At 42.6% G+C, this 22874-nt stretch overlaps 2 protein-coding genes and 1 long non-coding RNA gene across 17 annotated transcripts in view; 2 read left to right on the forward strand and 1 right to left on the reverse strand.

Moving 5' to 3' along the window:
- CREB1 (cAMP responsive element binding protein 1) overlaps window positions 1-7963 on the forward strand; it is a 58553-nt gene extending 50590 nt beyond the window's left edge. For 5 of the 6 annotated variants that reach the window (XM_070421973.1, XM_070421971.1, XM_070421975.1 and 2 more), the window contains one exon: window positions 976-1639. In XM_070421973.1, coding sequence (XP_070278074.1) covers window positions 976-1120 — 145 coding nt within the window. In that variant the 3' untranslated portion in view covers window positions 1121-1639. Of the gene's footprint in view, window positions 1-975; window positions 1640-2835 lie in introns of those variants that run through there. The other variant, XR_011472386.1, reaches the window with a different exon arrangement.
- Window positions 1-17302, reverse strand: part of METTL21A (methyltransferase 21A, HSPA lysine) — a 38714-nt gene extending 21412 nt beyond the window's left edge. For 2 of the 7 annotated variants that reach the window (XR_011472387.1, XM_070421979.1), the window contains exons 1-3: window positions 16168-16523; window positions 14210-14321; window positions 10334-10650 (exon numbers count right to left, since the gene is read on the reverse strand). Coding sequence is in view for 5 of the 7 variants with exons in the window: in XM_070421979.1 (XP_070278080.1) it covers window positions 10334-10650; window positions 14210-14321; window positions 16168-16368 (630 nt within the window). In the remaining 2 variants the exon portion in view is untranslated. Of the gene's footprint in view, window positions 1-8991; window positions 10651-10760; window positions 10942-14209; window positions 14322-16167; window positions 16540-17209 lie in introns of those variants that run through there. The other 5 variants (XM_070421980.1, XR_011472388.1, XM_070421978.1 and 2 more) reach the window with 5 other exon arrangements.
- A 2049-nt stretch (window positions 17303-19351) lies between these two features.
- LOC139014966 (uncharacterized) overlaps window positions 19352-22874 on the forward strand; it is a 40940-nt gene continuing 37417 nt past the window's right edge. For all 4 annotated transcript variants that reach the window (XR_011472389.1, XR_011472390.1, XR_011472391.1 and 1 more), the window contains exon 1: window positions 19352-22307. This is a non-coding gene — a long non-coding RNA (uncharacterized lncRNA). The remainder of the gene's footprint in view (window positions 22308-22874) is intronic.

Here is a 22874-nt window from a genome sequence, read left to right on the forward strand (position 1 = left end):
ATCAAATATATGACTTGCAAACATTCCCCTAATTCTATAGGTAGCTCTTTTACTCAGTTCATTGTGTTCTGTGCAGAAGTTTTTAAGTTTGATGTAGTCACATTTTCATATTTGCTTTCATATTTACTTTTACTTTGTTGCCTGTGCTTTTGGTGACATAGCCAAGAAATCACTGCCTAAACCAGTTGACTTAAAGCTTTTCCACTGTTTTCTTCTAGAAGTTTTATAGTTTTATGTCTTGGTGTTTAGCTCTTTAATCCATTTTTATTTAAATTTTGTATATGGTGTAAGATAAGGGTCCAACTATCTTCTTTTGTGTGTTTTCTTAACATCATTTGTTGAAGAGACTTGTGTTAGATTTTTTAAAATGCCTTGAAATAGTGAGTTTGTGAGATCTTTCTCTTCAAAGCAGGGATGGGGAATATCCAGCCTGCGGGCCATATAAGGCCCATGAAATCATTTGGTCTGGCCCTGCCAAGGCATTAGGGGTGAGTTAATTAAATGTTTGACCAAATAGAGCAGGCTGATTTGTAAGTTGATAATTCTGTATGGCCTGCGAATGATGTTATAAATATCTAAATGGCCCTTGCCAGAAAAAGGTTCCCCACCCCTGATTTAAAGGATGATTTTTCACACTAAAATTTGCCTTAATCATTTCTTAGTTACTGATATTGATAGAATTTCAAGTTTTATAGGTATAATGCAGAACATTTTAATAAACATTTTAAAAATGTAATTTTTAAGTGATTGTTAAGCCCTTTTGGTTGTGGAGTTTTTACATTTGGGGTTTTTTGAATCAAACTTCTGTGGTATATTAAAATTAAATGTTTGTATAAGGCAATTTCCAATTCATTCTGTATTTCTTTCAAATGCTAAATTTAAAATGATGTGAGCTAACTCTCTAAAAAGAAATGTATTCCAACCCAAAGTAAGTGATATAGAAATGTTACATAATATTTTCTTTTTTGCTTATAGGGAAGCAGCACGAGAGTGTCGTAGGAAGAAGAAAGAATATGTGAAGTGTTTAGAAAACAGAGTGGCAGTGCTTGAAAACCAAAACAAGACACTGATTGAGGAGCTAAAAGCACTTAAGGACCTTTACTGCCACAAATCAGATTAATTTGGGATTTAAATCTCACCTGTTACATTGGACAAAGAACTGGCTTGGCCACAACCAGAAAGACAAAATAAACATTTTATTTTCTAAACATTTCTTTTTTTCTATGCGCAAAACTGCCTGAAAGCAACTACAGAATTTCATTCATTTGTGCTTTTGCATTAAACTGTGAATGTTCCAACTCCTGCCTCCACTTCTCCCTTCAAGAAGTTTTCAGCACCAGGAATCATGAAGAGACTTCTGCAGTTCATCCCCCATCCTCCTTAAGAAGTAATAATTGATTGACTTGTAAATTGATGGGGGAAATGAGGAAAACAAAATTTTTTTAATGATTTCAAGGTTTGTGCTGAGCGCCTTGATTGCCTTAGGGACAGAATTACCCCAGCCTCTTGAGCTGAAGTAATGTGTGGGCCACATGCATAAAGTAAGTAAGGTGCAATGAAGAAGTGATTGCCAAATTGACGTTTCCACATTTTCATGGTGAATTATGTAAAATCATTAAAAGAAATACCCTCTAAAGAATGGTGTTGAAGAAAGTAAGAATGAATTTGGAGTGCTTTCTATGTACAATTTCTTCAATACTGAAAACGTCCTTGATTCTTAAAAACATTCTGTATTAACTACAGCTCTTCCATAGGGCAGTTGTTGCTTCTTAATTTAGTTCTGTATGTGTTCAGCATTTTTGAATACATTAAAAGAAGTAACCAACTGAATGAAAAGGCATGGTATTTTAATTTTAAATTAAATTTAAATAAATGTAAGTACAAATTTTGTTTTGGTTAGTACTAAATTCTTAGTAAAAAGATGCTCTACTCAAACCAGCCCTCTGAGTTATATAGCAAGGTTTTTAAATAAATGTTTTTGTCATCGCCTTCAAAAATATTTATATTGTCACTCATTTACTTAAAAACAATTTCTAATTAAACTGTTCCCATTTGCACTTACATTATACCACCAATAGGAAAGCCTTCAAAATGTTAAGTAAAGCAAAGTGATATGTTTGTTTATAAAATGTGTTGTAGGAAAATACTTATTTTAAATCTTTCCCGTATTAACATACTTTAACGGAATATCTCTACTGAATTTTTTTAATGAAGTTGTAAGAATATGGCTCTGAAAAGTACACTATTAGATGTGACAAGGGAGGTAATTTTCTTCAGACATGTTTGAATGACTGCTGTACTCTACAACATTTAGATTATCGTTCTTGCTAAGTATTTGTTTTCTTCTAAAAAGGATAATTATGCTTTCAGTTTTCAGTATGCTATACTAGTATAGCCTTTGTCATTCTATAAAGGAGATACCTTTTTTAACTCTTGACTAGAACAGTCTGTGCTTATATGTACCATACATTGTTTCCAATACTTTTTGTTAATTATTCTTTTTATCACTAAGCCTGATAAATCTAAAAATTATTCTTTAATAGAAAAATAAGACTAATAAAAGAAAAATAAAACTAAGGTGGATTTTAAAAATTGGAGACTGACATAATGTTAGATATCATTTCTCATTTGAGAAGGTTATTTCTTTTAGAAGAGTCAAGAAAATTAATATTTTATGTTTAGTTATGGGTTATTTTTTAAAGTTTACTTTGTTAATGTGTTAAAATATGCAGATGGGTGTTAATTATTGGGTCAGTTTTTTTTTAAGTAAAACTTTTAATTAATATTTGTAAAAGGTATATTTCTGTTTGTAACAAACCACTGTCTTTTTTCAAGGATGAACAGAGTTTATGAAGGAGCATCATTCTAAGAATTGAGTGATGTAGTATATTTGGACAATATACCAGATGCTCAACAAGGCTTTCAAACAACTGTAAAGATTGATGTTTATCCTGCTGAGCTATTGGGGAATGTTATAGTATAAAAATTATTTGTATACCAGTATAGAGATGTCATTTTTCAAAACTGGTTTAACAGAAACCAAGCAAAATCACAAATTTGTTCACCAACTAGAATTCTTTTGTAATTAGTCAAAGTGAACATTTTGAATGTCATAAGCTTTATAAATGAAAATTGCCTAGTATTTAGCAAGTTATAAAGGAAAGTTACACGTTTTTCAAAAGTTAGGGCTTTCTATTTAATTAGAAATTTGGTGGTCCTCTTAGTCCCTGATGAATCAAGGCAATCACTTCCATATTAACTGGTTGGATTTTTAAGTTATAAAGACCGGGTCCTTTATACCTTGAGGATGATTGCACTGGTTTGAAGTTAGTTACTTAAATGGTGAGATAACAAATGTATTCTGTTGCTAAATCTGTTTTAGACCCTTGGAGAGACTTGAAGATTTCAGTTTATAGAAATTAAGCATCTTTTGTGCAGACCTTTTTTTTTAAAAAACAAGAATTGGGGAAAAGGTTAGTTTTTATGCATGCAACTTTGAGAATTTTTATTAAGAAAATGACATAATGAAAAAAAAATATTGTAGCCAAGAACATAAATGGCCATGTTACCAGTAATAATTGTTTTTTTTTCTCTTCATATTGGCCAAAAGGGAATGAAAATGTTATCATAGGAATTTGTACATATGCTACTGATTTGCCTAGAAAATAGTTTGGTATCACTTTGCAAACATAGGGCCATGTGGCACTTTTATCTATAGGACAGATGAATAGAGATGAAGTGGATGGGTTTATTTTTGATATTACTCTTATTAGTTTTCAAGCTTTGATAGTGTTTAACTAAAAAGTGGTTTAGAAAGGGCTAGATCCAATGTGTTCACATTAAAAAATTGATATCAGATGTAATTTTAAGTTCATTCTTTTTCAAACTCAAGTACCATATTGGCAACCATAATACTGTCATGGGTGCTGTGTTCTTTAGATATTCTTGGGGGGGAATGGCATTTGTATGATATATGTGTACATATATATATATATATATATACATACAGTATATAATCTGAAGCTCTGAGAGCTCTTAAGTCAGGAATGCCGAGTATTATAGTATATTGAAGTTAGATGAAATTTTACATTTTTGCGTGTTCTATTGCATACCTTTTGGTAGTTTCTTGGACTGCATTACTCCAGCACTCATGATTGATTTTTGTCTTCTAATTTTCTTCCAAGTGTTGTTTTTTTTAATTATTGTTCGTTTTCTTTGGCTTGATACTTTTAAACATGTTACTAGTCACTTGAAAACTCCCTCCACCCCAGAGTATTTGGTTTTTATCTTTGTCTCTGGCAGCTATAACAGTGGTAAGAACATTTAAAGATAGCTTCTAGAAGGTACCGGTCCTATTTCAGAAATCATCCTGGGGGAGGAATTTTGGTCTTTTCATTTGAGCAGGGATTTTGTCAGGATATGTGTTTTGATGGAAGGTCAGCAGCAGTGCTAGTATCTGAAAGCACAATGTCAGCCAGGCAGGCTGTCCAATCAGAAGTCATCTGGCTGAAGTTTATCTCTGGCTCTCAGGCCTAATCCCTAGTATCATTTTGACCATTTGGGTGACATGTGGAATCATACAAAGGCTTGGGAAGAAACAAGTTTGTTTAAACCAGGATGCTTTTACTTACTTGAAGTGTCTTCAATCTAGACTTCTTTTCATTTTTATTATGTTTTAAATTCTGTGATCAGCTACAGTCAGCATAAATTCGTCTCTTTATTTTGAAGATAAAAAAGGCTGCTTCATTTTGCAGGATTAAATAAAGCTTATATCTTAAAGATTTTTTTCATTAAAGTGTGTTTTAGAAACAGTGACTATATACATTTTTAGTTATTTTTAAGAGGCTTTATTTTATTGCCTTTGTAGCCCTGAAGACTGTTGGTATATTATTTCCCATTGACTTAATACAAAAGTTGTATATTTGTTTGGATTATATTTACATTATATTCTTTGTAAATGTTTGGTGTAACTTGCACTTTTAAAAATTACCCAGTTTGGGTATTATCAACTTGAGAAATTCCCTCATCAATTAATTGTCAACTGACTTTTTATGTGTTTCTCCTTTCTTCAAATAATGGGACTTTTTTTAAATGAAAATTTTTCATTGATTAAAATATTGTAGCACCTACAGTCTAGCCTTATAGTTGTAAAAGAAAAATACCAGTAAATTAGATTTGTCTAGCCCCATTAATTAGAAGATGAGGCCTGACCCCTTATTCGGTTTCATCTTGGATAAAGATAGAAAGAAAAGCAACTCAAGTGAATAAATATTTCCAATTTTAAATGAGTGTCTTATCCTCACCCCAACATTAATACTATTTATAGGATGCCAAGATATCCATGGATTTGTCCAGAATGGTAAAAGAATTTTCAAGGCAATTATTGTCATAGTGGAGACCACATGTAATCATTTGAGTAAATTTATTTCTCTTAAAATTGGCCTGGTTAACATCAAAGAGATGCTGCCTAAATTTGACTGATTTCTGATGAGGAGGGAGAAAGAAGTGTGTTTAGTAAGCCTTTAGATCAGCGGTTCTCAACCTGTGGGTTGAGACCCCTTTGGGGGTCGAACGACCCGTTCACAGGGGTCGCCTAAGACCATCGGAAAACACATATAATTACATATTGTTTTTGTGATTAATCACTATGCTTTAATTATGTTCAATTTGTAACAATGAAATTGGGGGTCACCACAACATGAGGAACTGTATTAAAGGGTCGAGGCATTAGGAAGGTTGAGAACCACTGCTTTAGATGAAGAGCTGTGGGATAAAATTTGCTCACTCCGTTGTATAAAGCACAACCAGAATTTTGTGAGTGGCTTACTTGAAGTGACTTCATACATTTTGAATACTTTTAATGTTGATGTGTTGACTTTTTTAAGTTGACTGCACAGTCACTGTATGTACTAGGAACTGGTTTCCTTGACTTTCTAGAATCATTGGCTAAGAGAGGCACTAATCCCTGTGGGGTTGAACATATCCTGAAGCTGAGTCAGTATGGAAGAATTTAAAATAAATCAAACAGGGTGCTGCAGTTCCATCTGTCTCAGGCTCACGGTAAGTTCTTACTGATTAGTGAATGTAGCTTAAGCCTTTGTCTGTGTCCTCAGGGGCAGACTTCAAGAGGGACCAGATAACGTTTGAATGGAGGGATTATATTTCAGGTGTTTTAGCTTGAAATTTATTTTTTAAAAAAATAAAAGGGGGGTGGGGGATAGAACAAAGCCTGTGAAGCAAAATTGATATTATAAAACAGGCAGAGTTGTTTAGCACAGAGAAAATATTGACCTGTCTGCATTCTGGTACTGTGGGTGCAGGTCCTAGCTTGGTATAACGATACATTTTTGATTCTCACCAGCAAGGAAAAGAAAAAGGAACAGTCTTCAGAAAATGTCTGCAAAGGGTCAAGCAGTAGGAAATTCAAATGTTAACGACTTTATACAGGCATTATTTAATGCTTGCCTACAGAAGTATAGCATTTCCAAGCTTCTGTCTGAAAAGCATTTCAGAGATGTGAAAGTAAATCTGAGGTAGTTGAAAAATTGGTAAGGACGGGAGAAAATCCCTGCAGATACGATCTTAACGTTAGCTGGCCAAGTGAAATGATCTAGCATTGTGTTTGGGAGGTTTTATTTTCTTACGTTTTTAAAATTGAATTGGTAAATACTTTATAGGCGTATTTTTATCCAGGTGCCACTCCAATTTGTGTGTGTAATAAAATTATTTATATTAAAAGTGGGAAATAATTTGTCAACATTTTTCTGTGAGTATAGATTAGGGGTGGCAAAGAAGAGTGCTAGTTAGCAGTTTTCCAATGTAAAGTTGTCCCTAACTGATTTGTCCACATGTTGGTTATCATCCCCACCCAAAAAAGGAATTATCCTAACCTGGATGTATCACTTGAAAATTTTTAGAAACAATAATCAGGGAAGTTTCTAGAGAGTGTTTGCTTTTTTTTGGTTTTCCTTTGAGGACTGGGGTAACAAATACCTCCCCCAAAAATTATCAGCACAAAACAGGGTATTGATTTTCAACTCTGATCTTGCTATTGGAGTTGAATACTAAAGAACTATAATGAGGAAAATACATTTCTAATACAATTTCCTACATTCTAGAAACATCCCTGTTTTAATTTTTTTACTTAAATCTTTTTGTGCTTTATCTGTAAAGAAATAAAATGTACTGAATTATAAAGCATTTTATTAACACTATGTACATAGCTGCTTTGTGTTCAGAATGGTAGCATTGCTTTGTATATTAAAGTGATCCTTGTGAATTTGTGAAATATTGTCATAAAGTCCTTTTTCTTACTGTAATCTTTGTGGTAAAAACTGTCATTGCCCTTTTACACACATTTATGTGCAGTCACATAAAACATGCTTTTAAAAACTCAGAGTCTCTTTTTTGGGGATGGGGGGGGTCTCTATCTTGTTTTTTGCTAGTAGTGTTAAGCCATATTTTCTTGGACTTACGTTTATTACTTTTGTTAAATGAGCAAAAGTTACGTTAGAATATATCGCAAGCTTGTGTTGCAGAGCAACAGGAAACTAATTCAAGCAACAAGAACTTATCTTCAGTTAATTTTACTGTCTTCCTAACTTTTAGCACAAGATTTCTTTGTTCAGTAAGATTGAACAGTGCCTATTTGAAGATTCGGAGATGTTACTGCTCTATTGAGACAACCAATGGGAGACGTGTGACCAACTATCTCTGATGTCATAAAACGCATGTTTGCATTGGAAGAACAATAATTGCTAACTTCTCAGGTCCCCTTATAATTCTGAAGTTCTGTGATCATATGAAAGGGAATGTGTTTAATCTGCTCCTTGCTTAAAGCATATGAATAAAAGACTCATACTATTTATTGATTCAGTTTCTGAAAACAGCAGTTGCATTTATTCTGAGCACTTCTAAATTGTCACGATGTGTTTATGAAGCCTGTTACACCTGCCACTGTATTAAAGGAATTATCTGACTTTCTTTTTTTTTCTTCTACAAAGAGTAGCCACCACATAATTTATTATACAGTCAGACATTTTTGAGAGTGAAAGGGTGATGTTAATAGGGACAACGGACATGAATGAACTGAGCTACCTGGCCAGGGCTTATAATGCTTTATGAAAATGTAAAACAACCCAATCAATGCTTTCTTGGCAGAGCATCTAGGCATCTTGAAGCTCTCCACCCCAAATCACTTTATATTTATCATTCAAAGTGTGTGTGTGTGTGTGTGTGTGTGTGTATGTATATCTACATAGATATAGATACATATGTGTATATATTATTTTATTGATTTCAGAAAGCGAGAGAGAGAAACATCAGTGATGGGAATCACTGATCAGCTGCCTCCTACATGCCCACATTGGGGATCATGCCCACAACCCGGGCATATGCCCCGACCAGGAATTGAACCCTCACCTTCTGGTTCATAGGTCAATGCTCAACCACTAAGCCATGCCGGGCAGGCCAAAGTTTAGGAATTTTAAAGCAAAGGAGCTGAATTCCAATTAATACAATGATTTGCATTAATTGCATGCCTGAATGTGATTGGCCTTCCGTTAGTGCTGATACTGCAGGGCTCTTATTTTACTTGTTTTAACCCTTTGAGTGCCAGCCAATATCCTAGGAACTGTGCTAAAATTGCCAAGGCATTTTTGCTGATTTTACAGCAGTTTAGGAAAAAAAATATGAATCGCAAGTAAATGAAGTTATATATTCAAAAACTTAAGGAAACCTTTACTACATTGACATATTTAGCAATATCATCATCACTAATAAAAGCAGACTTAGAACTGGACGCCATTTCGAAGCTTTGATAGCACTCCCGGCACTTTTGGCGAAAGACAGGAGGACCCCGGCACTCAAGGGGTTCAAAGACCAGGTTCATGTACAATACTGGCATTTCGTGGATTTGGTAAATAATGGGTATTTCTATTTCTTGGGCATCTATCAGAATTGTGTTGAACTGATACACCACAGAATGCTCAGAACTTTTAATTCACCTTTATTTTTAAATATTTTTATTGATTTTAAAGAAGGGAGGGAGAGATAGGAACATCAAATATGAGAATCATTGATCGGCTGCCTCCAGCATGCCTCCGACTGGGTATTGAGCCAACAATCTGGGCATGTGCCCTGACCAGGAATCAAACCTGGGACCCTTCAGTCCCGCAGGCCAACGCTCTATCCACTGAGCCAAACCAGCTAGGGCAATACTGGGTGTGCGACTTCATTCATCAAGTCTATCAAAGGTAATCATGAAACAACATTGCAATCATTTAACCCAAAGATCTATATCGTCTAAATGGAATGTATCTTTTTCACTCAACAAATTTACTACTAGACACTGGGGAGGCAAAATAAAAGGCAGAGCATTCCTGGCCCTCGGGAAGCGTACAGTGTTCCGGGGAATCCAAACAAGCAATGACAAGTACGCTACGGAAGGAACTTGTCCTTGGAGACTAACCTCTCATGGAGGGGTGAGATTTAAAACTTTCATTGTCATCCTATGCACTACGAGGAGGCAGGGAAAGCCTAAGAAAGAACTACAAAAACATTTGAGAAAGGGGAAAGGTGAAGGGAAAAGCTATGGCTTTTGATTTATGAAGATGATAACCTAGGCACAGCACATGGAGGTCCAAGATTTTACATGCTTTCAAAAGTAACTAAAACATTATTTTTTACTGATTCCTTTGTTCATAGACCTACATCTGACATTAATCCAAAAAGCATGCTATGAGACTGTAGAAAACTTGCATCCCAATCTCAAACCACCAAAATTATTTAAGACCGAAACTGGCAGACAAAAGGTTTTGAAAGCATTAACAGCTCAGGGAATGTATGTTAAACCTTGTTTTATATTCAGAAAATTAGAAAAAATGGGCTAAACATGTATTTCAGAATGTGTTTAAAGTTATTTGCATGATTTAGCCTCTCACTAAAGCAAAACAAGCTCACTGCTTTGAAGATGCCAATACGCCAGCCCTTCATGGTATCAGTGAAAACTGCTTATCAGGAGGGAGCATATGGGATACAGAAACAACATGAACCAAAGCTCACACTTCCTCTTAATGTTAACTGAGTTTCAGAGTGAGTGGAATATGGCTATAAAATCACAGCAGTTTGTTCCTCGAGAACCTTTGGTTAGACTTTTTGTACAGTAAGCCATTTCATTAAACATGGTTAGATTCCCCCGGCTAACACCTTAATTGACACATTTAATGACAACATTCCTATAAATTACAGCCAACTATAAGCCCTCCCTCTGGTTTCTCTTCTGGGCTTTGTAAACATGTACATCTTTTTCAGGATCATAGTGAACCTTACTCACGGAAAATTGCCTCTCCAGCATGGCTAAGAAGTTGTTGTCCCGTTCGTAGCGGATTCGGCAAGCTAAAAGAATCACGGAGTGGCTGCCACAGAGATGCGCCAAAGTCTGCAGAAGGTCCGTGAATGTTTCTTCTAAATATATGATATCAGCTCCAAGTATCAGGTCAAACTCTCCAGGTGAAAAGCTCCCCAAATTCTGTCCCCAAGTCAGCTCCTTAACCACGGCTCTGGGTTGAATATGCAGAGGTAAGTTGGCTTCAACATTTGATTTAAGAAATTCTAATGCTACTTTTCGATCCGTGATAGTCACCTGAGCACCTAGAAGGTGGGACAGAGAGAAAGTAACGGACATGTCAGTACAACTCATAGGTCTCGGGTCAAGTTCAACGGCAGGGTGGGTGTCTGTAGATATTCCACCTGATGTGCAGACCATGCCCTTCAGGGTGGCTCCTTCTGCACGGCCGACTGTAGAAGTGAACCTTATAAAACGCAGGGCCCCAAGTGACAACAAGTGGAGGCTTCTCAATTCTGCAGGCAGAGCTGGCCCTCCCTCCAGAGGCGCCTGCCTCTACGTTTCATTCATTGGGTCGCAATCTTGGAGTCAGTAGGCTTCAGGGTGAAACGGAATCCAACAATGAAAAATCTGGGAGCAGATGATTACGAAGACAAGATACCAGAAACAGGGAAGGGCTACTTTCTGGGATTAAAGCTTTAAAGAGAATCAAGGAAGAGATTAATTGGCTACGAAGAAATCCTAGTCTACTTCTCTTTATGCTGTTACAAAGCAGCCAACCTATATGTATTTATGTTACATGTACATGTGTGTGTGTACACGTGATTATTGAAAAACGGTAAACTTAGAAGTTACTAGATTGTGGTGTACTCTCTGGCTCTCAGAAGCACACCCCTGCCTTCCCCTTCCTCCTCTCCCTGCCCCCCACCCCCACCCCCAGGCCTTTTACTTTTGCCTTTCTCTCTCCTAAGCTCCAAGGGCCCTTCTCCTGCCTCTGTAACTTGTTTCCTGAGCCCACGCAGCCCAGCTGGCTCACTTCTACTACCTCTGTAACTTTCTAAATCATTCTCTTACAATTTGAAAAGAAATTACTAGGTTGTATTAAAGTGCTGTAGGTTAAAATGTGGGAGCATGTCCTCTAAGTGCTAGATTTCCACATGCGGTGTATAAAATTAACGAGGCAATATTTTACTAATCTCTTTCTTGTGGGTTTTTACTGTGAACAAAAGATCCACCAATTTTTTGAACCAATATATGTGAGAGGCTGAACCCTTAAAATTGAAGCACCACGTAAATTCAGCCCTGAAATGACCCTGTTTGTCTACATTGTAATACCAACCTAGCATGTATAATCTTGTTTAATTTTGGCCCTATCAATTCTGAAATTTGAAATTCTGTTTCATTCTTTCCTAAAGTTCCCATTGGCCCCCTTCTTCAGTTCATTATCTTCACGGGTAATCCCCCCGGATTCCGGAGCTGCTGTGGTAAGCACCATTTCAGAGGCAGCCATACTTAAGGTTTCTTATCTTGAGCTGCAACACTAGGTTAGGACAGTATGTAATTCATTCTGACATTTACAATCCTGAGTGTGAGACTATGAGAATGTTCCAGTTGTTAGATGTTACAAGCATGGACCTACCGCTTTGTCTATCCATTGCTAGGCAGCGTGCTGCCTGGAAGCGGGAGTCAGTGATCCTTCACCTCTCCTGAAAATCAGACAGCCTTTCCCGGTTCGACTCAGAACTTTATCTCTGGATATATATAGATATATATATATTGATTGATTGATTGATTTCAAAGAGGAAGATAGAGGGATAGAGAGATAGAAACATCAATGATGAGAGAAAATCACTGATCGGCTGCCTCCTGCACACCTCCTACTGGGGATGTGTCCACAACCAAGGTACATGCCCTTGACCAGAATTGAACCTGGGACCTTTCAGTCCACAGGCTGACACTCTATCCACTGAGCCAAACCGGTCAGGGCTCTGGATTTCTTAACAGTCACAGAGCACTGTGCTCACAATATGGGGCGATCCAGTCATTTGCATATCATCTCAGTGTTCATTCCAATAGTTCTTCGATGGAGACCTCCTCTAATGCCTGTCTCGGGGATTTCTGAGCCTGCTTCTGACTGACCTACGCGGTGTTCCAGGAGTCTTTAATAAGATCCTGATGACAGCTGACCATTTCCCTGGAACATCTATCAACTCCACAAACATCGAGTGGCCACTGGACAAAAACCCTCACCCTCCCAGAGTCTGCATTCAAGTGAGGAAACAGACAATAACAGGCTTTAAAAAAAGAATATCCATCCAGTATGTCAGTGAGAGATATGCACCAAGGAAAAAAAAAATCAGGAAAGAGACATGTAATGTCAGGCAGTAAGGGAGGCGGGCGTGAAATTTTAGGCAGGGTGGACGGGGAAGGCCTTGAGAAGACTGAGGCAAGGCCTGAAGGAAGGAGTCGCCGAAGGCACGGGCACAGGCACATAGGGGAAGGATGTTCCTGGCAGGCAACAGAGCAAGGGCAGAAGCCCGGAGGGGAAGGGAAGGAGGAGGCCAGAGCGGCTGGAATGAGTGAATGAGGAACAAAGCAGAAGAAGATGAGGTCACGAAAGTAACAGGAAGGGAGGCAGATCACACAGGGCCTCGTCGGTCCTGTTTTGAAAAGGCTTTGGGCGAAAGAGGTGGAGGGATTAAGCACAAATTGGTAGTTACAGAATAGTCACAGGGATGTAAGAACGGCATAGGAAATAATATCTGAGTATATTATTGATCACAATACAGTGAGGAGGCCAATACAATATTCAGGTGGAGGCTGGTGGCTGGCCCCTGGGTGAAACCACCCCAGACACTCTCCACAAGCCACCTTCAGACACGGCCCCCACCAGTCAGCACTCCCCGACTCGCTCTGTGATAGTCTTTGAAGAGCCTTATCCTGGTGTTCCCGCCCCACCGGTGCAGATTTCTAGACCAGAAACAAAAATACTCAGAGCCAATCGTACTTGTTAAGCATTTACTTTGTGCCAATCAGTGAGCTAACATATTTCCACACACATCCCATTTGATCATCAGTGTGCAATGAGTGCGATGGTTTCCCAGTGTTATAGGGAAATTGCAGTTTAGAAGTTAAGCAACTTGTCCAAGGTCACTCAGCTAATGGAAGTTAAAAGACATGTCAAAACCAAGTATCCTTCTAAACCTATGCGCTTTGCCACCCTGTGTCACTATACCAGCCAGTGAAGTTTTTGTTTGTTTGAATATATTTTTTTATTGATTTCAGACAGGAAGGGAGAGGGAGAGAGATAGAAACATCAGTGATGAATCATTGATTGGCTGCTTCCTGCAGGCCCTCTACTGGGGATCGAGCCTGCAACCTGGGCATGTGCCCTTGACCAGAATCGAACCTGGGACCCTTCAGTCCACAGGCTGACGCTCTATCCACGGAGCCAAACCAGCTAGGGCAGTGGTCGGCAAACTAATTAGTCAACAGAGCCAAATACCAACAGTAATTTCCGGTCAGGGCACATGCCTCGGTTGTGGGCTCGATCCCCAGTGTGGGGCATGCAGGAGGTGGCCAATCAATGATTCTCTCTCATCACTAGTATTTCTATTTCTCTCTCCCTTCCTCTCGGAAATCAATACAAATATATTTTAAGAGAAAGAGAGAGAGAATTTAGCTTTGTTGGATTAGAGGTAAGAGCACCAGCAGATAGCCCATAACTCCTAATAAAGAAATACAGCGGGGAGAAAAAGAATCCAGTCAGGGGAAACAAACAGTGGGTTTTACATCAATAAAACAGCAGACGCATCTCTCAGCGAGCTCCACTCACAAGGGCTCAAGCTCACGCATCACACTCACCCAGCAGGGCAGCCACGATGCCCACCAGCCCTGTCCCAGCACCCAGCTCCACAGCAGAGCGGCCCCTGAGCTCCACGGCTCCCATCTCCAGGTATGTGGAGAGGACGACGGCCTGCATCAAAACACAGGGGGGTTATGATGAAGTCAACAAGTGCTGGAGTTTTAGGTAGGCTCTGCGCTGGCAGGAGACATCGCACCCCTCGCCCACGGCAAGGGTCAACTCCCAGGCGATCACGCACAGGGAAACTCAGGTGCTGCTGGGAGGTGACCCCTTGAGCAAGCACAGCACAGCGTCCCGCAGAGCGGCTGCCCAGGCCCTGAAGGGGACGGCAGCGGTCCACGACACTGCGCACACGAGGCAGGGTCCTGCTGAATCTGGGAAGATTCATTCTTATGCATCACTGCCTACACTCGAGGCTTCCAAGACTCTCTGGCATGAACGGTCTCTGGGATTCTGCTTAAGGGAATGTCCAGTTTCTAAACCAAGCTCAAGTCGGCAAGGCCACAACGTCTCCCAGAAGGAAAAGCGGAGCAGCACCCAGGCTCCCGGAGCTGCTTGCCTCCCTCTGGTCATCACCCGGCAGGAGCCCTCGCCATGCATTACTGGGCATCAAAAGGTGAGTTTTAGCCACACTTTGGATAGTTGGCCTGTGAGTTAGCATTTGCATACAATTCTACAGAAGCACTGTACACTGTTAACATGGTTTTTAAATCGTTTGTTTTCATGGCCACTTACTATTGGTTTAGTGAGCACTTGCTCTTCTTGGTGAGCACTTAGGAGGCTCACCCATTCCTCATTACTGTCTATTTTTACTACTTGGTCTAGGAATACTTCTCATGTAGTTACCTTAGACTAGGTTCCTTGAATATTACTTGGTTAGAACATATTGATTTTTATTTCTAAATGTGCCTCTCACTTCCTTAATACAATGCAAAATCTGTAAAATTGTATCTACATCACGCAGTTATCCAACATCAAATGAGCTGCCACCGAGTCCCAGGTGTGGTGCTAGATGCTGGGGGCAAGTCGCTGTCACATGCAGCTGAGGACAGTGCTCGGAGAGGAAGAAGTAAAAAGGCAGTTATAGCCGAAACCGGTTTGGCTCAGTGGATAGAGCGTCAGCCTGTGGACTAAGAGGTCCCGGGTTCGATTCCGGTCAAGGGCATGTACCTGGGTTGCGGGCACATCCCCTGTGGGGATGTGCAAGAGGCAGCTGATCGATGTTTCTCTCTCATCGATGTTTCTAACTCTCTCTATCTCTCTCCCTTCCTCTCTGTGAAAAATCAATAAAATATATTTAAAAAAAAAAAAAAAGGCAGTTATAGTATAATTTGGGGACCATTACAACCACCCAGAACTTAAAGAAAACACATGGTCCTGGCCAGTTTGGCTCAGTGGAGGAGAGCATGGGCCTGAGGACTGAAGGGTCCCGGGTTCCATTCTGGTCAGGGGCACATGCCTGGGTTGCGGGCTCAATCCCCAGTAGGGGGCGTGCAGGAGGCAGCCGATCAGTGATTCTCATTATTGATGTTTCTATCTCTCCCTCTCCCTTCCTCTCTGAAATCAATAAAAAAAAAATATTTTAAAAAAACGCACATGATCTTCACTTTGGGCTTTGTCATTTTACAATATCCTTTGTGCAGTATTTTAACTTAACTTTCCTTTACTCGCCCTTAAAATGCAATCTATTTTGGGGAAGATGATCAGGAAAGTGATTCTAGTAGGTAGAAGTATTTTTGGAGCAAATGGGGTCATGAAAATATTTAAAAATTGAGCATGGTGATGGTTGCACCACTCTGAATTTACTTTAAAAAACCAGTTCATTATACACTGTAGGTGACATGTACAGTATATGAGTTATATCTCAACAAAGCTGTTCTTTCATTTCTTCTTAAGTAAAGACCAGTCTTATAATCAATTGCAGATGTTTTCAGAGGCCCCCCCAGGATTTGCCTACCGCGTCCCATACCACGGCTGCGACCCCCAGTTGCCTCCAGTCCTGGCGGATCTGGATGGTGTGGTTGGCGAAGGAGAAGGTGGCGAGAGGCTTGTGGAATTTCTGCAACCCCATTTCCGCGGTCTCCTCATAGGGCACCAGGGCCATTTCCGCTGTGCCGGCTCTGCTTCCTTTCACCTGTTGGGCAAAAGAATCCTGCATACTCTGGCCAGAAGTGCATTCTCTCTTAGGTGGCCCGAATGCTTTTTTTAAGGTCGTTTTATGGATTCAAAAGAATAAACAGAGATGTGGAAAGCTTTTGTCGAATTCCTTTTACATGGTTCTTCTTCCGGTCTCGTGGGACGTGAGATGTGGCTCTGAATTCATCCCAAAGGATGTCTTTGGGCAAAAGCACCCAGAACCGCAGAACTCCTGCAGGATGCCCTGCACACTTCGCTGTCAGGGCTCAGGGGGGCTTGAGGGTGAGCGAGACGGCATCGGACCCGGGGGAAGGTAGCGCTTTCTACACTGCCCCAGCCCGCGTGGACTGCAGCTGCACCCGCCGAGGTGGGCAGGGTGTTTCTGCCGTTTTGTTTTGGTCTGGCCTCCACCCCTCCAGGCGGTGCGCTCACCGGTGACGGCCACGGACCGCGCCTGCACTGGGACCGCGAACGGCTCCATGGTCCTACTTTTTGGTGGACGGTGGACGGGGCACGCACCCCCACCTCCGGAGACTGGCAGAGAGACCCTGGCGGCTTCCCAGTCGCTCGCGGGGAGAGCGCGGCCCTAGGTCCTGAACAGACTCGGGCGTCCGCGGCTAGGGGGCCTCCCCGGGGTCCCCCAAACCTGCCGCCGCCCGCCCCTCTACAGCGCCCACAGGCGCGCACTTCCTTCCCGCGGGCCCCGGAGCTCCCGGGATCCGGGTGGAGATGGGAGGCGGCGGAGGGGTCCACAGGGCCCTTGGGGACCCCCGGCCAAGCGGGATGCCCACCCACCCCGGGTGCCGGGAGCTGCCTGGAAGGTGCGTCAGGCCGCCCCCGAGCGGGGCCTGGCCGCTACTCACCTCCGGAGCGGCCCTCGCGGTGCGCGCTGCGCTCCCCGCCCCCAGCGGCTGCGGAGACGCCGGGGCCGGCGGGCCGGAGGGCGGAGACGCCGGGGCCGGGCGGGCCGGAGGGCGGGGACGCGGGGGGCGGGCGGGCCGGAGGGCGGGGACGCCGGGCGGGGGCGGTGCAGGCGGCGGCGGAGGGCGGCCCGGCCCGACGCGCGTTTCCGGTTTCCCAGGCGCCAGGGCAGGTGCCCAGCGGTCGCGGGGGGAGTGGGGGCGCGAGGACGGCGCGCACGCTGCGCGGACCGGGAGGGGACGTGGGGCGCTGCCTGCGGGGTGGTCGGCCCGCACCCCAGCGGGTCCCCAGGGCGTTCGGCTACCAAGTCAGCCTCCCCCGCCGAGGGCAGCGCTGGCGGAGCGCGAGGAGCACCGGGGCTGGGGACGCTCGGGCGGCCGGTGAGAGGAAGCTCCCAGCGTGGCCCTGCCTGCGCTCGCGTGCTGGCTCCACGCTTCCGCGCGCGTCCTCTTGTGTATCTGGGTGCTGGCTCGTCTTAGTTGTCCAGGTGGCCGTGGGCAGGTGTAGGAGAAGGTTCGCTCCGAAGGGTCGTGGTCACCCACTCGTGCACGCGGCACCGAGTGAGGTCAAGGCGCAGGCGCGTAGCCGGCCCCGGGCGCCCGGCCTGGGCTGTAGAACTGGCGGGGGGGCGCGGGGGGGGGGCGGGCCACAGGGCGGAGGCTGCAGACCCGAGGCTGCAGTGAGCACCACCCCAGGGCGTGACCACCGGTGGGGGGGGGGAGCCGGTTCCACCTTTCCTTTTCTGCTTTGACCCTGACCCCCGGTTCCCTCACTGCACCCGCCGCCGCTCTCCCGGAGTCTCACTCGCGCTGAACGTTAGTGAATGAACGCGAGTGCTTTTCACCCTGGTGCTCGGCTCCGGGAAGGTCTCCTGCCGTGTGCCGTGTGCCCTGTGCGGTGTGCGCTGGGACCCCGCAAGGGTATTTTGAAGAGCTTTCCGGGTGATTCCGGCGCCGCCGCGGGGCCCGACGCACCCCCTCTCCCATCCCGCAGGGGGCGCGCCAGGCCTCTCCGGCTTCCTTAACCGCCCAGCAGGAGGCTGGGCCTGGGGGCGCAAAGGTGGCTTGAAGTGAACTTTGAAGGTGTCTAGTGAAGGTCCCTATTTTTTTTTCTTTGCTGAGTTTATTTTTATTTATTTTTAATATTTTATGGGATGTCTTTTTGAGAGCTGCTTTAAGTTCACAGAAAAACTGGAGAGACGGTGCAGAGATTTCCCATACACCCCCTGCCCCCACACGTGCATAGCCTCCCATGATCAACATCCCCACCAGAGAGGTATGTTTGTTGCAGTTGGTGGACCCAACAGACACATTAACACGCAAAGACCGGTTGGCATTAGGGTTCATGCGTGGTGGTGTACATTTTATGAGTTTGGACAACTGTGTAATGACATATACCCACCCTTGTGTTATCATGCGCAGTAGTTTCACTGCCCTAAAATCCTCTGTGCTCTGCCTGTTCAGCTCTCCCTCCTCCATAACTCCTGGCAACCACTGATCTTTTTACTCTCTCCATAGTTTTGCCTTTTCCAGAATGTCATATAGTTGTAATCATATAGTACATAGCCTTTTCCAATTGGCCCCGTGAATGTAGTAGTATGCATTTAAGGTTCCTCTATGTCTTTTCATTGTTTAGTAGCTCATTTCTTTTTAGTGCTGAATAACATTTCATTGTGTGGATGTACCACGGTTTATTCACTTACCAAATAAAGAGCATATTGGTTGCCTCTAAGTTTCGGCAATTGTGAATAAAGCTGCTATAAATATCCATGCACAGGTTTTTGTGTGCACATAAGTTTTTTACTCCTTTGGGTAGCTACCAAGGAACATGATTGCTGGATCATATAGTAAGAGTATTTTTGGTTTTCTAAGAGATTGCCAAACTGTTTCCCAAAGTGCTCATACCATTTTGCATTCCCACCAGCAATGAATGAGAGTTCCTGCTGCTCCTCAGCCTCACCAGCATTTGGTGGTGTCAAGAGTTTTGGATTTTGGCCATCTTAATAGGCCTGTAGTGGTATTTCATTGCTGTTTCTGTTTTGTTTTTTTTAATATATTTTTATTGATTTCAGAGAGGAAGGGAGAGGGAAAGAGAGATAGAAACATCATTGATTGGCTGCCTCCTGCACTCCCCCTACTGGGGATCCGGCCCGCAACCCAGGCATGTGCCCTTAATCGGAACCAAACCCCGGACCCTTCAGTCCACAGGCCGATGCTCCATCCACTGAGCCAAACCGGCTGGGGCTACTTTGCAATTCCTTAATGACATATGATATGGAGCATTTTTTCCCCAGTATTTGATATGTAATTGACATCTAACATTGTATTAGTTTAAGGTGTACAACATAGTGATTTGAAGTATGCATATGTTGCAAAATTATTACCATAATAAGTTTAGTTCACATTCGTCACTCACACAGTTACAATTTTTTCCTTGGGCTGAGAACTTTTAAAATCTACTCATAGCAAGTTTCAATACAGTATTGTTAACTAGAGTCACCATTCTATACATTACATCCCCAGAACTTATAACTGGAAGTTTGTACCTATACTCATTCTTGCCAACCTCCACCTCTGGCAACCACTAATCTGTTCTCTATTTCTGTTTTATCTTTTGGTTTGGGGGTGTGTTTTTTTTAGATTCCACATATTGTGAGATCACACACTATTTGTCATTCTCTGTCTAACTTACTTCATTTAACATAATGCTTTCGAGATCATCCACGTTGTCACAAATGGCGGATCTCCTTTTTTATGGCTGAATGTCTGTGGTGTGTGTGTGTGTGTGTGTGTGTGTGTGTTTTACACACACCACATTTTCATCCATTCATCTGTTGATGGAGCTTAGATTGTTTCCGTATCTTGGCTATTGTAAATAATACTGCAATGAACATAGGGGTGCAGATATCTCTTTGAGAGAGTGATTTTATTTCCTTTAGATATATACCTAGAAGTGGGATTGCTGGTCTTATGGTAATTCTACTATTAATATTTTTTAATCGTCAACTGAGGACATGTTTTTATTGATTTTAGTGAGAGAGAGGAAGGGCGAGAGAGAAGAAGAAAGAGAGAAACATTGATCAGTTGCCTCTCTTACCTACCTTGACTGGGGATCAAACCCAAAATCAAACCTGCAACCTTTGCCGTACAGGATTATGCTCCAACCAACGGAGCCACCTGGGAGCCTGCTGGGGCACAATTTATTTTTAATTTTTTAGGTATCTCCGTACTGGTTTCCATAGTAGTTGTACCAATTTACATTTCTACCAATAATGCACAAAGATTCCCTTTTCTCCACACCCTCTGTCACCAACACTGTGATCACTTGTCTTTTTTATAATAACCACTCTAACAGGTATGAGGTGACAGCTCATTGTGATTTTGGTTTGCATCTCCCTGGTGATGAGTGATGTTGATCACCTTTTCAGGTACCTTTTTCATGTATCTGTTAAGCGCCATTTCACGTACCAAATGGTTTGGACCGTTTTAAAATCTGATTGTTTTCATATTACTGAATTGTAAGAGTTCTTTGTAAATATTGGATAACAGTCCTTTATCAGGTGTGTATTTTGCAGCCAGTTCCGCCCAGTGTGGCTTCCCTTTTGTCTGTTCTCTCACTAATACCACCTTGATTACTGCAGCTTCATAGGAAGACTGAGGTCAGGTAGTAGCAGTCCTCCAACTTTATTCTTCTCATTTAATGTTACCATTTTTTTTCTTTGTTGATCTTTCTCTTTCCTTTTTCTCTCCTAGTATTGTCTTTCTCTTACCTCCTATACCTCTCTGTGCTGCTTATTCCTCTCATCTTTTTTTTTTGCCTCTCTTTTTCGTATTTTTCCCTCATTTTGTCTGTTTCCTTTGGGGAGCCATCCTGGGGCACAAGAATAAAGTATGTGCTTTGGAGCCAGAGAAACTGCACATTTTAATATTGCCTCTGACACTTTAATTGGGATGACTTTGGGTAATTACTAAACCTTCCTAGATCCCAGGTCCCTCACCCACCAAGCCTGGCACGGGGATTCTGGCCTCCCTCCTCCATCCTTCTCCTCATCTCCATTGCTTCTACTGAAATCATCCATAGGACTTTATAAGACAAAACCTCCCCAGCCTCTCCAGCATTCTACAAACATAGCACATTTGCCTCATTATATTTACTTGCAGTTTATCTGGAAAGTTATTTACATTTTCTCAACCATAATAGGCAAGAATGCCCTGAGTCCTACAAATGTTCTAACTGCCTGTATCAATTGGCTCCGGAAGCAGCAAAAAGAATGTTTAGAAGCATATGCAGCTTGTATAGCAGTGTAGACATTGAGTGGAGCTCTGTTTTTATCAAGATAAACCAAGAATAGCCAGTGGTTCCCTGTGAATACTTGAAAATGAAATTTTAATCCTCAAAAAAAGTTGGGTATATGATAGATTTTATTATTGAATCACCCAGTCCACCTTCTCCTACATGGGCCTTGGTGTTCCTTCCTGAGGAAGGGATATCTCCCCATCCTGTTGAGGTTAGGCTTGGCCATATGACTTTTTTTGGCCAATGGAATGTGGGTGGAAATGACATCTGTCACCTCCGAGCAGGAACATGAGGTGTCTAGCAAAGCTGAGTCATTGCTCCTTCTCCCTGTGCTCGAGAGCTGCATGTCCGAGATTGGGGTGTTCCCTGACCCTGGGTCCCCCAGCTGCAGAGCTGCAGCTGACCTGTGAAATATGTGAACCATGAGAGACAGGTAAACCTTTGTCGAGGTAACCATTGAGGTTTGGGAGTCACCACTACAGGATGACTCAGCAGGAGCTGGCAGAACACAGATGTGAAAGAAATGTCAGAAACCAGGTAGACGTTTTCAGGATGGGTGGCTTTGTTTAGCTTCTCGGTGAAGGAGACTCATTTTTGGAGCTCGGCCTCGTTCATCATGACTCCTGATTGCCCTACACCTGGGCCCCCAGTGCCAGCATCGGCCCAAGACTACTGACCACCTTTATCCAACTGTGATTCTAAGGCCGGAAGACAGTTCACAGTCTTGCTTGGATGTGAGCAAAGGTAGGCTCGCTCTTTGTGTTATCTGTAATTGCCAAGTACAGTTTAATCATAACATACCAGACTATAAATTACGTGCTTTTTCCTTTAGCAGGGGCACGGGGCTTCTTCCCTGCTCCTCGCCTGGACCCAGACAACTGAAAAGGGGACGGGCGTGGGCATCTCCATCCTAGTGTTTTCCCTGGGCACCTCGGGCTATTGGCTCTTCCTACCTCCTCAGCCCTGCATGGGGAGCAGGATTTAGGGTGCGGATAGGATATAAAAAGTGCACCCAGAACCTTTGGTGGATAGCTTTCTATTTTTATCCCCCAGACTAAACGGGCCTTTCCCCAATCACATGACACCTCACCAGAGCAAAATGGTAGAAGGCACATATTCTCTCCCTCCTGTCTTCTGGAACCAGTCCATGTCTTAGGTCACAGTGGAAGCAGCCACCTAGGTACAAGGTGACCCCACCCTCGGCCAGGGGTGGGCACCTAACCCAGGCTGGGTAAGTCAGTTTCTCTGCAGAGTGAGAATTCAGAGTGGCTGTTGGACATCTGTTGTTGTTATGATCTCTATTAGCTCAAC

Source organism: Myotis yumanensis, unplaced genomic scaffold, assembly GCF_028538775.1.
Source record: "Myotis yumanensis isolate MYYU_CA2020_CCGP unplaced genomic scaffold, mMyoYum1.0.hap1 SCAF_8, whole genome shotgun sequence".
In the NCBI taxonomy this organism is placed as follows: domain Eukaryota; kingdom Metazoa; phylum Chordata; class Mammalia; order Chiroptera; family Vespertilionidae; genus Myotis; species Myotis yumanensis.